This window comes from Anas platyrhynchos, chromosome 2, assembly GCF_047663525.1.
Source record: "Anas platyrhynchos isolate ZD024472 breed Pekin duck chromosome 2, IASCAAS_PekinDuck_T2T, whole genome shotgun sequence".
In the NCBI taxonomy this organism is placed as follows: domain Eukaryota; kingdom Metazoa; phylum Chordata; class Aves; order Anseriformes; family Anatidae; genus Anas; species Anas platyrhynchos.
The window spans coordinates 122,327,480-122,344,055 of record NC_092588.1 but is presented as its reverse complement, the minus strand read 5'-3'; the positions used below and the strand labels follow the sequence as shown (position 1 = coordinate 122,344,055).

Here is a 16,576-nt window from a genome sequence, read left to right as displayed (position 1 = left end):
GCTCGTGCTTTTCATGCTACTTTTTATAGCCTTAAGAATGGCCCACTGAAACTAAATCATCCAGATGTTACAAGTGCAACTTCAACTCCTCTGCAAGACCATAATCAAACTCCAAACCGCCTGCCTTGCAGATGCCAGAGGTTCTTCCTTCTTTGTTCTAAACTGCTTCTGCTCCAACCAGTTTTACTCTCAGATATGCCACATATTATTGCACAGGCCTTCCAAAGCACTTAATATACCTTTTTGTACACTTCTTGTCATTGTGGATCCAGTACCAATTCTAAAAATACAAAACTATAATTCCTTTTCTGGAATGAGTTAGTCTACCCTTTGTTATGCACTGTGGTCTTCCCCCACGTTTCTAGAGGAATGTAAGAAAACTAAAATACAAAGAAACGAAAGCAAATAGAGACAGAAAAGGCTGTAGAAAACAAAGAAATTCATCTTTAGGTACAGAAGGGTACCACGTATGTTGAGTTCAAACATCTTAAATAAAGGGAAACAGCTAGCAGGAACTACTCGTACAGAACCATCTTAATATTCAGTCATTTAAGATCTAGAACAGTAACTGTCCTCAAAGTGATGTGCAAATCAGCACTGTCACGCTTGGCCACGGCCACCTGCAGGGTGGAGACAAAGCCCGAGCCAAATTCTCTGTGGCAGTTGACCTACATGGCATATATTGCACAGCCACAGCCACACAAAAACAGCAATTCACATTTTCTACAGGGAATAAATACAGATCCATTTAAAATGTCACCTTAGCAAAAAGACTAACAGATTGCACTAGCAAAGAAAATACACCACATCACAAAATGGACCAAAAAGGACAAAAACCAGGAAAGGATATGAGTTTAATATTCCTAAAGCTTTCTGGAAGAAAAACGGCATACAAACTGTTTCCTAGTTTTTCCTTCATTTTCTACAGCATTATTTTGCTCTTCTCTCTGATGACTGTCCTACACTGTATGTCCTGCTTCTCATACTCCTATGGACACTGCTCTGCCACCTCTTTCTCTTCTTTGGACCCCTTCACTTTGCTTATTGTACTGCTGTGACTTGTTACAAGTTTTTCCATTATCTATTCTCCCCTTCCCACCAAGTTAATTGAACTGCATTTTTCTGCTGCTTCTCAGAAAGTCACGTACCATCATTCTCTAGTCACGTATCATGTACCCCTCAGTCTCAACAGCTTCCTTCAGGTGCAGGAAATGGAGTCTGCAAGAGCTCACTTAACTTTTGCTTTCAAATTTTATAGTGAGATGGGATATGCACTAACTAGATGAACATGAATCTCCAATTCTGTAAATAATTCTAGCGGTGGAAAAGGACAAAACACTGCATGGCAAACAGCAGAACTAATTCAGTCACAAGGTAGTTTTAAGAAGGTTTCTAATTTTAGGATAAAATCATGTCACTTGGCAACACCATTATCCTTACAGTTGCCTTTATGTAAGAAAAAGACTTTTCATGCATTTCTTACTGGCAATTTACAATGTAAGTGCGGTTTTACATTAGGTAAAACAAAAATAGTTTTGGCACAGGTGAGACGGCACATTTTAGCAAGTAAAGCATTTATAAAAGAAAATCACACAGCTAAGCCAAAGTAACCAATATAAATGCTATACAAAAAAAATGCTGTAAGATGTACAAAATGAACTACAATGAAAAAATATTGTTTTACATATAAATTAGACCAAACGGGCTTTCTTTATCATCCTAGTAAGAAGATAACTTCCACATAGGTTGAAGATTAAAAACAAAAAAGGTTAAACAAAGAACAATGTATGTATTTCACAAACATCTCCACTGCATGATCTGTGCTTAGCTCATGTCATCTACAATAAGCAGATTATGTAGTAAAGTTTCACAGGTAACACTGGTAGAGGGATGCTTTAAATATATTTGATGAACCCATGCATATGATATAATACAGCTTGGTAAAATGAGGGGAAAAATGCTTCATAATATTTTTTTTCTATTTTCTGTTCTTAAAAAAAAAAAAAAGGTAAAAAGGTCCAAAATACAATAGGAAGTTGAAAAGACAAAAGAAGGAAAGAGAAGTAAAAGAGGTAAAGAGAGTAAAGAAAAAAGAAAATTTGAAAAGACAAGAGAAGTAAAGAAAAGGAAAGAGAAGTATCTCTGTGGCAAACACTTTGCTTACTAAACAGCTACAGTTGAAAAGATGGATCACAGTTCAGAGGACTAGAATATATACCTACTTGCATAACCAAACAAGAGAAGAAATATGTATAGCTGGGATTTTGTGGAGAGAACAATACAACTGTTGTAAAAGGAAATTTGCTCAAACAGCACCAAGAGCTTTGAATAATCAGGTTATTATGGACTGTAAAATATAATAAAGATGAAAAATAAAAGCAACACAAGATGTAATGAAACTAAGATGGAGATACACTAAAACAGAAGTACTTTTTATACCAAATGGAAGGTAAGAAGAAAGCTTGGGATTCTAATCAGTAGCATCAGGGAAGTGGTGGAGTCACCATCCCTGGAGGTCTTTAAAAGACGTTTAGATGTTGAACTTAGTGATATGGTTTAGTGGAGGACTTGTTAGTGTTAGGTCAGAGGTTGGACTCAATGATCTTGAGGTCTCTTCCAACCTAGACAATTCTGTAATTCTGTGATTCTGTGATCTGACCCTGCTGCATGAGTAAGCAAATTTGAGAAAATTATCATCAGGAAACTTATATTTTTATGCTGACCCCAACCATGTGAACAACAATGAGATATGCATTATTTAGGGGATGAGATTAGTAATTATGCAAGACAAACACATATGAAGAATTAGAGTGTGCTTGTTGAAAGTCATAAAGGAGAGTTCTTGTACTGTAATAGGGATTTCTGATATCCAAAGAAATAATCAATTTTACAGCTGGAAATAAGAAGAAAGCTGTAAGACAATTCACACCAACCAAACATATTTTCCCTACTGTATAAAGAAAGCTACCTGCGATGCTCCCAACATGGTTAGTTTAGTAAAGCTACTGCACAGACAGTTGACTGAAGTCACCACAATGCTTCTTAAGTCTGTCAGATGTATTATGCATGCATCAATTTTTGAGGCATTAACAACCCTCTTGTAAGACTGAAAATACAATATAACACCAATGGTGAGATTTCAGGGTCTCAGGCAGATTAAACACAAAATGCCATTTGCATCTTTTCTGTAGTGTGTCTCATTGATTCAGCATGTTTCTTAAGCAGTAGTGTGAAACATTCTCCTCACTCAATAGCTCAGGATCATTCGAGAGAGTTTCTGATACTGGAATATTCCTCAGTAAAAAAAGGCAAGTAAAAATAGAGCAGAATTCTTAACCCCAACACACAAGCAAAACATACAAAGTGATACAACAATCTACATTTACTAACTAACCAAGCACATCTCATTCTGTTTCATCAGCTCAGTGAGCAACCCAAGAGCATCACTTAACCAAGACTGAATTTCTTCTGCTCATTCTATCAATCTCTGATAAATACATTATGCCTCCTTAATAGATCAGATAGAAGCCACCTCTCTGACCACCTAAACACATACCAGAAAATCCTAAAGCCTGTATGAATCACACTGAAGAAACCATAAGAATGGAAATCAAATAAATGCTTAAGAGGAACACAGAAAGAGCTACTGATGTTAACAGTAGTCAGAACACATAAGGATATCTTAAAAATATATATATGCAGACAAAAATCCATAAATAGTTCACAGTAATGATGCACTGGGCTTCATGCACTAAAAATACATACCCTTCTGAGATGAAAGGGAGCAGTGTGACCTCCATGTGCTGGCTTCTAACTCTCTACTTGCCTGTTGCTAAAGATTACTGGGGCCAACACTAGGTTTACAAATGCTCTGTTTCAAAGCCATTTGAAAAATAGACAGATGAGGTAGTGGGAAAAGGGACTGAACTGTTGGTGTTGCCAGCAGGTCAGAGGGTGGAGATGTGCAATGTCTTGAGAAGAAGGTGGGAAGTTCAAAAATAATGTGATCTATAATAAGGATCTACAATGAAGTGGAAAGAAGATGACAAAAGGTGTGGAGAAGACTTATAATGAAAGAAAAGTGAATTGCAAGTCTTACAAAGCTTGAGTTTAGTTGCAGGGAGATAACCATGATCTTTGGAGGGCTCTACCTCCATAACTATAGGAGAATATAGGAAAAATCAAAGGAGACATGCACAGATGACATACAAAACCAATGGCTCACTCTCTATTTGGCCCTTACAGAGGAAAGAATAGCTATCGCAGTTACAAGGAGAGTGAAGGACAAAGATACCAAAGAGAACAGAAGCAAGGCACAATCTATAATTCAAAACCATTCAGATCTCTCATCTATTACTCTCTATTTGCCATAGTCAGGATGTAGAGTATTAAAATCTGCAAAAAGAATGACATGAGTTTTATAGAACTTTTAAACTTCAGATAAATTAGATTCCTTTTTTTCCCCCTACAATGAAATGGGAACAAAGGCTTCCAGCACTTCTGAAATTTATGCGAACCAACTCATCACACAAATGTGTATGCTTATTGCAGAGAGAGGCAGGCAAGCTTCTCTTTAATTAAAAGCATTAATTCTGATGTCTGAATCAAAATACCTGCCGCAAACACAACAACAGGGAAGTTATGTGACTAAACGGGAGGTTGATGGTCAAATCGCCCCACACGTTGAAGTGTGAAATGGACTAAAAACTACAAGGCAAGTGCAGACTTTCAACGAGGACAGATGCTGGCGTATGGGAATGCGACCGCAGAGCTATACACAGCAGAGTCAGGGAGGGATGAAGCAAAGCTGCTTTTTTTTTTCCTTCTACACAACAGTGCCGCTTGGTGGATGGACAATGGCAATGAATGGGGGAATGGAGACGCCACAGATGAAGAAAACCCGCGGGGGTCCCTTGGCAGCCCCACGGTGATGCTGAAGGCACGAAACCACTCGCCGTTGTCACGGCAACTGTACCTGGGTGGGCTGGGGGGTTCTGCGCAGGAGCAGGCCGCGCGGCATCGCTGCCCCTGGCCGCCTCGCCTGGTGGACAAACAGACACGTTAGAAGGGTTCCCGAGCACACGCAGTTCACCCAAATCGAGACCTGAAACTTCTCGCTGTGTTCAGCAGCGAGACCCCAGTGTGAATGGGATATATACTGCAAGAGAGCCCCCTGAGTTGAGGCAAAGGTGAATGGGAAGTTTTAATAGCTGGCCTTTTACATACACGCTGCTTCCATGCACGTGGAAAAAAGCAGTGGTTTCAGCAGTGTTCACAGTCTGAACTGTCACTTCTGCCATTCTGCTAGTTTGGGAGTATCATGTTCATGCTGTCAAGAAAACTTCATAATTACCTAAGAATATTTACATACAATATATACTTTTTTTTTTTTTTCTTTAAGGATAAAAACATTTTAAGTGAGTATCTTATTATTTTCACATGTTTTTAGTTCTGCTGTCAGTAAGGACAGCTTCTTTTCCTTCAGAAAAAGCATACTCATATTCTAGGCATAGTTCCTAACTAATTCTACGTACAGAGATAATTTCGTTAGGGCATATTAGGTGACTGTGGAAACTCTATTCCCGCTACAGCAAATGCCTCAGAAGCATCAACTCATACAAATAAACAGAAGCCTGGAAACACTTTAAATAGCTGATCAGAGTTTTGGCAGAACTTCCTCTTCAAACTGGTGCTCTAATGTGTCCTTGTGATAAAGTGGCATTCAAATCAAAAATCCTTTTGGGTTTCATTGAGAACGGACCTAGAAGGAAAACTGTATCGTGTACTATCAGGGAAGAAGTGAAAGAGAAATGCTTTTTTTCTGGCAACACACTGGCATTTGGTAATCAAAGATTATGCAGTTTCTGAAAGCTCAAGAATCTGGTTAAATGCAAAGGCAACAATTCTGCTTTTTTTTTTTTTTTTTTTTTTTTTTTTTTCCAGATTTTTTCATTATCAGTATTTCTGTCTTTCAAGACCACAAACTCAACTTGACAATCCAATGAACTCTAGATTTAAATGTAACATTTGTGCCAATGAATTCTTTCATTGTGAAAGATCAAAAAGGATCAAAAGACTATTTTAATCCTTTTTGTATTAGCAGGCTACCTTGCATAAGTAATCAGTAATGATACCCATTCTTCTGTGCCGAGGACAGGCTGAATGGGATTAATATATTATTAGGAGGAACTGATTTTCCAATTAGGTGTCTGGATACTTTGTTCAACTGTGATTTGTAATGTTGAAGACTCATCTGGAATTACAGGCTTGCAATTATGTTTTTTTTTTTTTTTAAAGTATGCCTGCTGTTTTTCCATGTACATTCTCTAAATTTTATGCATTTTTTAAGGAAATTCAGCAAGTGCAAAAACTTTGGAAAGAGAAACAATTCCTACTGATGATATAAAACAACCATCCCTCACAGCACAGCAATTGCCACCCCTTGAGGTGGATGCATGAGTGACACCTGCCACTGCTGCTGGTTTGTGTCACGAGTGCTAACTGTGCTAAAGCAGAGCTGTTAAGGCTGGGATAGGATTATTTTGCCAGTCCTTCAAGACATTTTGTTACCAATGACTTCTTCACACTTCATACAAAGGCACTGAATTTAATCTCTTCAAACTTACAGCACTCTACATGTTAATTTAAATTATCAACACTACTTGAGCATTTAAAACCTGAAAGGACTAATATGAGATAAGAAAAAATGGATAGCTTCTGTTACTGACTTGATCCCTGTCAGATGTACAGCATTTCATTCTTTGGGTATATTGTCCAACTGAACATCTGTGAGTAGTAGATCAATTGGAAGTGCAAATGACTATCAACTCAAATGTAAAGTGCATGCCTCTGTCTATCTCAGCTAAATAACCCAGCTCCAGGAGGTTAAGGAAAGCTGAAAACACAGTGAAGAATAGGAACATTAGACAGTTAGATACAGCTTGTCAGTGACTTAATAGCCTTATAGTTACAAACCATACCAAGCAGCTTTTAGAAACCCAAAAGCTAGAGCAGAAGCCAGAGTTCAGTAAAAGCCAGCACACAAAATCAAAAGGCACTTAAAGCTAAGGAGTTCAGTACAAACAGAATAAGTGGAATAAGAGTTTCTCTGGATATGTCTGTTTATGTCCTATATCCCTAGCCCCTGAAGCACTTTGTTCAGACCTGCCAGGAAGTGCTCTCATCCACTGCAGACCCACCAGCACTTTCTTAAGGTGATGATACTGTCTTCTTGCAAAGAACTTAAAAGACTCACTATTAAGACACAGTGGAGATGACGTTATGTGCCATTTAGGCATCTCTTAAAAAATATAAATTACAGTGTTTGCAAAAGTAGTTAGCTGCTATCGTTCAAAAATTCGATCCAACTATAGGCAACATACTGATAACTGTATAGATCTGGAACAACAAACATGGCACTGGCACACAAAATAAAACTCATTGTCATCTCAATTGATTAAAGAAGGTATATTTATATTTTGTTGCCTTTAAATTATGTCTGCAAAAGTTGTAGCAAATATAGATATTCTGTTGATGCAGAAATATGTGCACAGCTTGTGCATGACAATCACCAAAGCCCAACCACAGTTTTTATTCTGTTTGTTATATGGAAAGTGTCAGGTGTGTTTCCGGACTACGCCTCAAATTTGTTACCATATTGGAGCATAAACAGGGCCATCCTTGATAAGCTACGACAGATTCCACCTACAGAAGGCGCTTACAGATTTTTTCACATTAAACAAGGAAAAGAAAATCACTTTTCAACCCAGAAGCTGTAAAATCAGGCATGGGATAATGGAACTATGGAACTTTTTTAAAAAAGCAAATAAAAGAACCTGTCCAGAACTGTGGAAATCATTTCCTTTTAGGCCTAATTTTACTTCCATTGACTTAAGCAGGATTTGCATCAAGGATTCACAAAGACTGTAAAAGACAATTATAAATACAAACCAAATGAGGCCACTGTACAGCAAGAAATTACTGCATTTTGGTTTCACATTTGCACAGTCCTGGGGACTGTAAAACCTTTGCTGGAGCCATTTTGGAGGTTCTAGGATTCTGAGAGAAGCTACAAATCTGGATTGTGCCAAGCAGCTGTGTAGTGACCCTTAAAGAATTACATGCATCTCTTTGCTTCGTGAGAACAGCAGTACCACTGAATTCTGCTCACTCAGTATCTCCTGGGGAAGAGGTGTGTCATGCAAGGACTAACTTTGGACTGCAAAGGTGCCACGGGAAAGAGAAAGAACCATTGATCTGAGCTATGGAAGTGTCATTTCCTTTCTCTTAGGCTTTCAAATCTTGTGAAAAACATTATGTAATACTGTGCAATTGTTCAGTGCAACCAGCACCTTGACCAAGCCCTCACACTTTCAACCATTACTTAGGAAGAGTTGCTAGAAGCAGCAGATATGGTATTGCTCTGCATACTCCTTGCAAAGACCAAAACTGAGCTCGCTGACTTTGTTGTTCAAATAAACTGTCCTTCAAAAATATTAAAAAAAAGGCTCCAGGAAAAGTATTTATTAAATAGAAAAAGTGCAGAGGGCCATCATGAATTACTATAAGGAAAATACATGTAATTGTTCAAATAACTTCTCAAGTAAGCTCCACACATTCTAGAGGGAATAAGATTTTGTTTATTAAGAATTACTCCGTAATTAATCTAACATCCTGCAGTCATATTTGGCTAATATTGTTATGCATGGGATTTGTGCCAATAACCTGAAAAAATACCTATATGAAATTAGTCTTACAGTTAAAAAAACATTGCATTTAAAAGACTGCAAAATTAACATATAGCAAGATAGATAATGCCTATGGCAACAGTGAAGTTTGCTGGTATGTTTTGTGTAACTCGCTGTTTTTTCAAAGGTTCAAAATTTCCTATAGTATCTGTGCACTCTTGACATTAATGTCTAATTCTACATTATACTGCAAACATCCTGCTTAACAAAATCCTGCCTTTTTTGTTTCCTCCAGATGTGAACCCATTGATCGAAAATCAGTAAAAGGACTTTCTTCAGTCCTTGAGGCACATGACAACACTTTCTCCTGTGATCGCATTGTCACGTGTTTCAGCGTTACCTTTTCCCAGCTGAACTGGCATACTTTCAGATTTCATCATTCTCTGCTGCTGCGCCTGGTGGTGGTGGTGGTGCTGCTGGTGGTGGTGGTGGTGGTACTGGGGGGCTTCTGCTGTGCTGCGGATGGCCACTGCAGGTGCAGGAAAGCTGCCCCCACTGGCTGGAGGGCCCACAGCACTACCTGAAGCCATAGCTGGAGCAATCAGCTTTCGGCCAAAATTCAGCAAGCTGTTGGAGACTTTGTTGATGTTCAGTGGAGCAGCCTTAGCACTGGCGCTGGAAAGAGAAAAAAAGAAATCATCACACCCTTGCCAACAGTTCAGACAGACACAGCAATGCATGCATGCATTGTTTTTCAAAATGGGGGAAAAAAAAAACCAACAACAAGACTTGAGCAATACAAAGAACATGTTTTATCACAGTCACACTGGAACATACACAGGAACCATAGGGATAACATGGTACATGTTTTTCCTAACCAGTAGTGGTCAAAGTCTTTTGGTCCTTCCTGAAAAATGCAAACTAAACCTAAACAAAGAATTTTGCACCACTTTTCTTAAATTGTCTTCTTAAATGAAAAAAAGTGTCAGAAACATAAGAAAACTTTGACTTCTGCACTTCTTATTCCAAGACTACTTTAATATCTATTTCTGTTAAATTAAATTCTCTTAAATGTTTATAATAACTCACACGCAGACATTTCTTTTAACAAATAAAACTAACACCAGATTCTGTTTTTAAGTTGGCAAAGCTACATGTCTTTTGCTCTTATTTCACCCTCTGCCCAAACTAGTCATTTCAAGCCAAGTGCTTTGTAAAGGGAATCCTGATTGCAAAAGTGATTTTGGCTGAAGAATGGCTTCAGGATATAACACATATATTGGGTCATGATCCTTATCACTGTTACCTTTTATTTTTAACTACAGTGGATATTTAATTCACTTCAGTTACATGCAACGTTAAGAATGAGAAAATTACCAAACCATTTAATCTGTCTAAAATAAAGAGGCAAAGCAGCTTCTAATTCACAGTGTAAGTGTTCATGTAACCCAGAGATCAGTAAAGCCATTCTCATTTGCTCATGCAATATTTTCCTGTTTTATATAATTAATGCTTGAAATACCCTGCACAGAAATCTATCACAATCACAGAGACCTTTCCACTCCTGATGTATTATTTTACTGATCTACACATCAGTGATATAAATAGCTGTGTTTAAAAGATTTGAAGAAATATATTTAACTAAAACCAATACAATCATCTTACTGGGAAAAATTGTTTCACAATGTTTTGGAGTAAAAAATGAATTACAAACAAATTAATATAGGTGACTTGCAACTTGTGCCTGAAAAAGTAATTTTGATGTCAGCTTTCATATAGTTTTCCTGGCTCCCTATATATGTATTTTTTCAAATACACAATATGAACACATACATGTGTAAAGAACATAACCAGAAAAGAACAACAGTTGAGTTGTTTAGACAAAGGATAGATAAGATTAAAATGAGAGAAAGCAGAAGAAAGTATGTGAGCTTGCAGACTCATGAGATAGGGCTCTCCTGCCACAGACTGGTGATGAAGAAAGAGAGCATGTCATGTATTTCTGAAAGAGCAGGAGTGTGGAGAATGATTGCTGAATATTGACTACAGGATGTTTCCACATCTCCCCATTTTATTAATTGCTACCAATATTGAAAGAAGTCTTTCTATAGTCACCTCAAAGTAACAGACAAAGTAACTACAAAAAGAGTATTTGCAGGTTTATAAAATGCTCCCGTAGGGGACTCAAACAGTTTCAAAAGCAAGTTAAATAGTCTTAATGATTTGAAGAAGAGGACGTGATATAGTATTTATTATTATTAAATTTTACTCTGCTACTATTTGTCAGATTTGGTTATTAATCAGTTCCCCAGGGTATGCAGAGACATTTAATGGAAAAAAAAAAAAGTTTTCTTGATTCCATATATGTGGCCTCAGAAGATCAGCGCAGAGCCTTTTGTTTAATGATTTTTCCATTCCATTAAGAACACACAGATTGTAACTTTAAAGGTGGAAGATGAAATATTAAATGCTGCCTTAGCAGATATCAAGCAGATATCAATAGTCTGCAGTGAATCTGCCTCACTGATTTCAGGGCCATATCAGTAATAATTTGTTGAGATTCAGAACCTGAACATTAGTGTATTTGGCATGTTTTCTCCTTGGTCCACCAGGACTAATCCCCATGTCTAGGGTGCTATGGATCCTCACTCACCTGAATCACCACCTTACAAAGAAGATAATGGCTTGAACAATGCGTCCCAGATTTGTGTTGCCTCAAAGTTTGGAGCCTTGACAATAAGTTAAAAAAAGCTTGATTTTGCACAAAAAATGGTATTTACTGGAAGCAGAGCTTTTTCTCAGAGAGTACATAAGTGACAAAGCCACTGGATGCTTTGAGTTAACTGCGTCAGTGGAATCCTGATGGTCCACAGATGCTTGAGACAAAGCTTTTGTAAAGAAGCAAACACAATCGAATATAATGTTGAGATCACGAAAACTTTAATTTTCATCTGTTTGTGTATTTGTGTCCACCAGCTTGTTGCTTTTTTTCAACTGTATGTTTGCCTAATAAAATAAATCATTTTTCCTGCTACACTGTGTAACTTGCTTCTTTGACATATATGTAGGCCAAAAGTTAGATTATTTCTATTTTTGGATGGTTGGAAGGAGAGTTCTTGAGATACTATACTAAACAGAAACAACAAACACCAAAAGTCTTCTCTAAGCCATTGTGTTCGAAACATGAATTTGAATGCTTTCAACAACAATATGCAATAATGTTTTATAATTATTTGAGAATTAGAAAGGATAGTTATTGCAGTTCCTAGTACCTCTGTAAGTCTTGGCTCTGAACTGACTACTAATGATCAACTCAGAACACATATACATACGCGAAAAATAAGTAATGATGTTATCTACATTTTTTGTCAAGAGGCGGTCTTAACAAAAGTATCTGTAAGTACAATTCATTGCGTGATTTCGCTGTATTGCAGCTTCAGAAAATGAACAATAGCAAGGTGTTAGATCTCTGGAGAAGGCACAAAAAAAGTGGGAGTTCAGGAAAATAAGAACAATGTATCTATTTCTTACTGTTTAAATGTCTGATATATTAACACAAAGGATGATTACAGCCATTAAACACTGATCAATGTCTACATTTTAGCCATCTAAATGTATCAGACATACACAACAATTACAAGAAAAATGCTGATTGATTATGTTGTACAGTTATCAGCGGATGCATTTAAAAGCAAGGCATCAGTTTAAAAATATGAATATCAAGGAGACGTGAATTCCATCTATGAAGCAAACAATTTTGTTTCATCACAATAAGCATCATTGACCTTGACTATGAATGGTGTATTTTTAAACTAGCAGTGGGAAGATGATTCAATCTCTGCAGTTTTCTGCTAAGATAAAAATGTTTTGTTTTAAGCAAGCCTTATGCAAAGGCATTTCTCTCTTCAGTAAGTAGCCATTATGACAGATGAGAGATAAATTTATGAATATGACAGATTAAAAAATTTTGTATGTGATAAAATAAGCAATACATGTCAGAGATTTGTGAAGATATTTTACATAAAAGCAATACATGTTAAGAGAGTTTTAAATATATTTTAAATATATTATTGAGTCTGTGGAATTACAGATGAAAATGATCTGTTAGCTTGCCCAATCCATCTCTCTACTCACTGCAGAAACATTTCTTGATGTTACATCCTCCATCTCTCTCTAGTCTAGATCTCTAGTTCTTCTCTAATCTTAACCAAATTTACCATGTCTGACCTACTCTAAATGGTCCTGCGTTGAGATAAATTTCTCTTGAGTTACTCCTCTATCTGAACCATTCCAAAGAATTTCTCCCGAGTGCAATGAATTGACAGATTTAGTGGCTATTTGTGTCCTTAGAGTTTAAGTTTCCAACAGGTGTCATTCCTGTTTGGGCTTTATGACTTGTTTCCACACAAAATCCTTGAAATAATTATTCTGGCATTTCCAAATTATTATTATTTTTTAATCTGGGGCAAGTCTTAAAAAATTAAATAAACACAACAGCTTTTGACAACCAACAGTCACCTTCCATCAGCACCAGCCATCCTGCCAGGGCACAGCCACCACTAGACTACTTACACACAGATAAAGTCATATTGATACAAGCCATTTCTAAAAAAAAAAAGTGAGGAAAGAATGTTGCAAAATGGTTTAGTAAAAATTCCTTCAAACTGTATTTGCATTAATGTAACTTCTACAGCTTGTGTTACATTGGTACGTAATGCAATTGTAGCGCAACTAGATGTGCTACTGGAAGTAGCTCAGCCTCAGAACTCACATCAATGTTTTACCCCCTGCTTTTAGTATACACATCACTGTGTATGAATCATCTTAGCCTTAGAAAAAGAAGCCAGTGATCTGACCAAAGCGCTATCTGTGAAACTTCCATTTTTCAGGTAATAGTAAGGTAAAGATTCAAAATAAATTTCATGAACTAAGTACACGTGCTTCTAACACTGCTTATGTAATTCTTGTTTGGGATAAAAGTGACTTATGGAACATTTTATTTATGTAAGATATTAGTTCAGTGAAAACATCTTCAGAAATAGCTTACCGGGTTTTATTCATCAAGTCTGCTCCACGTGCTTTGTAATAATCTAAATTTTGTTGGAACTGGTGAGTCACTGGTCTTGGATTTTTCTGTTAAAAAAAAAAAAAAAAGCATTATCCTAACTTAAAAAAAAAAAGAACACTGTACAGAATTCAGGATTTTTCTGACAGATTTAAAGCAGTGACAAGAAGTATGTTTATTAATGAAGATTAAAAATATAAAGAATAATTTATGTTCCCACAATCTTGGTTTCTGAGGGCAGTAATGGTAGTTACATAAAAATGCAATCTTAAAATACTTTAAAAGAATACCAAATGTTACCAGTTAGCTCTTCATGCTTACAGAAATCAGTGTTTATTCACACAGGGAGGGCATTGCTGTTTGCTGTGAGATCACTTCTAATGAAATCAGTAAAATCTGGTGAAGTTCAGACACCGATCTCATTTCCTTCTTTAGCTCTGGTACAGAATTATCCCATCACCAAGGTAAAATGACATGGTTTTAAAGAAAATGATAGTACTGAGGACAAACAACAGCTTACATATTGCAAAACTTAATTGTGGACTAAGCCAAGAAAGCTATCGAGAGCCACTAGATGGCACACGGAGCCTTTTTGTCTGATTTTCCCTTGCTCAATACCAAAGCCACAAACAGTACTGTTCTGTAACAAAATTTTTATAATTAATATCGAAACCAGAAGCTATTTGTTAGTTTCCACCACTGCCAAAATGACAGTATTGAAGCCCACTGACTCCAATAGCTCTGAAATCATCTTTTCTGAAAGCTGATATTTCACTGAACATTGACGAAGCATAGAGCACATATGTGCATAAAGAATTTTGAATGAATTGATGCAACCTGAAGGGCATTAAAAACTTAAATGTTTAAAAAAATCCGAAGGGCATTTAAAAACTATCTGAAAACTTTTTTTTTTTTTTTTTTTAATTTAAAGTAAAAAGGTGCATATGATTTAATCTAAAATAGCAGAGAGCTACAGAGAACCCCTTATATATATCTAAACACGAATTTGAGGAGAAATGGTTTAAAGTAAAGCATTTCTAGCATAAGAAAAACCAAAATGATACATTTCAGTGTAATGATCAGATACACTGCACAAAACAGATCAAAATACTTTACAGGTATTCACTTAAAAGGTGGTTAATTTGTAGGCTGTTGCCTTATATTCTGATCTGCCTTCTGAAATCCTGTTAATAGCAAATACAGTTTTAGTGAACTCATTTTCCATGTAACTGCAGATAACCCGCTTTCCTTGAAAACCTTTTTATTTTTGGAGGAGGCATAGGAGTTGCATTTTAACAACCAAACTATTGCATGTGTACAACAGGAGAGAGGAACACTTAAGGAGGTGGTAGGTATCAAAGGCAGGATGATTTCTGGGGTCAAATGTAAAGCTGGGAATTTCCAGATCGTTTTATGCAGTCAGACTTAATCTTGTATGATATGTCTCATTTCCTTTCTTTGGAAACACATTAAACATTTTAAAAATATATCCTGTTTGTGATGTTCATTAAAAAATGAAACAACAGCTAAAAGCTATTAGACAAGCATTAAAAAAATTCTCGTCTATTCTACCACCCACATTGTAATGGCCGCTGTACATTTTTCTTCTCTTGTTATAAAAACAATATTTGCATAACTCTACCCATTCATATGGCTTGTAAGTCAGTCCTCATCAACTGACAGCAATAACAATGAATCAGCTTTAGTTACTATTGCTCTAGTTTGGTAATTCAATGCATTTCTATGATAATCAAATCCAAACTGACGTGATGAGGATAACTGATGGTTCTGCGACTACTCTGCAAGTAAACAGTGTAACTTTTCTCCCATCAGTTAAATAACTTTCTTCTTCATGTGACTTGGTGTCCATTTCCACAAGGTGGGAGATTACAGATGGTCAAAGTAGCTGACACTTTTAATTCAAGGGACAGCCCCTTTTGACAAACTCACTCTGCTACTTTATTTTGCAATCTGTTTCCTAACTGTATGTATTTTAAACTTGGCAAAAACAATGGAATTTCTATTCCACCTCCCAATGAAACAGAAAAAGATTATTACACTTTGCTTCTATAAAAAAAAATAGAAAAGAAAAAGGAAAAGATCATGTGGAACAGATTCTTGAAACATATTTATTCAGAAATGACAAGCAATTCAAGGCACGAAAGGCTGATCTGCTATCTAAGCACTTAAAGCCATTAATAGTAATAATGATCTAACTTGAACATATGAATGAGGCTCAAGCATTACTTTCACAGGTGCCTATTTAAATTCCTGTGTGGTTTGAAAGTATCAAAGGAAGAAGCAGTTTAAAGTAGTATTACATGCAGTGAAAAAAAAAGCCCTCAGAAAAAAAAAAACAATGTTGGAAAACAACATTAGAAATGCAAGATAGTAAATACCAAGGGTTACTGCTACAAATCTTTTTGTAACACTACGAAGACATCCTTCAAGGAAAGTCCATTACTTAAAACAAAACAAAACAATACAACCCCTGAGAAACGTTAGCAGAAAAATATTTGTGCAACTTTACCACAGAAATGGTAAAACCGCTAGAAAACAGCACTTCAGGCAGCAAAAAGTATGGTCTATGAGTTTATATTGTTGTGATAACGTTAGTTAAATCTTTTATTGATTATAACTATTTTTGTAATTTATATATAGGAAGCAGAAAGGAAAACCTACAGTTACATCTCCGTATGTATTTTGAATTAATTCCCCTGTCTAAGCATGCAGTTTAATCCATCCTCTATGGTACATGCCATGTATTAGAACAGAAGACTAAACAAATTTATTTACATGAAAATATAGCTTTGTTGTCTAAAAT

General features: G+C 36.4%; 1 protein-coding gene across 8 annotated transcripts in view; it reads right to left on the bottom strand.

The window, feature by feature from the left end:
• Positions 1–16,576, bottom strand: part of TBC1D5 (TBC1 domain family member 5) — a 317,118-nt gene that overhangs the window by 46,512 nt on the left and 254,030 nt on the right. For 6 of the 8 annotated variants that reach the window (XM_072033495.1, XM_072033494.1, XM_072033499.1 and 3 more), the window contains 3 exons: positions 13,735–13,820; positions 9,088–9,362; positions 4,976–5,041 (listed from right to left, as the gene is read on the bottom strand). In XM_072033495.1, coding sequence (XP_071889596.1) covers positions 4,976–5,041; positions 9,088–9,362; positions 13,735–13,820 — 427 coding nt within the window. The remainder of the gene's footprint in view (positions 1–4,975; positions 5,042–9,087; positions 9,363–13,734; positions 13,821–16,576) is intronic. The other 2 variants (XM_038173782.2, XM_072033500.1) reach the window with 1 other exon arrangement.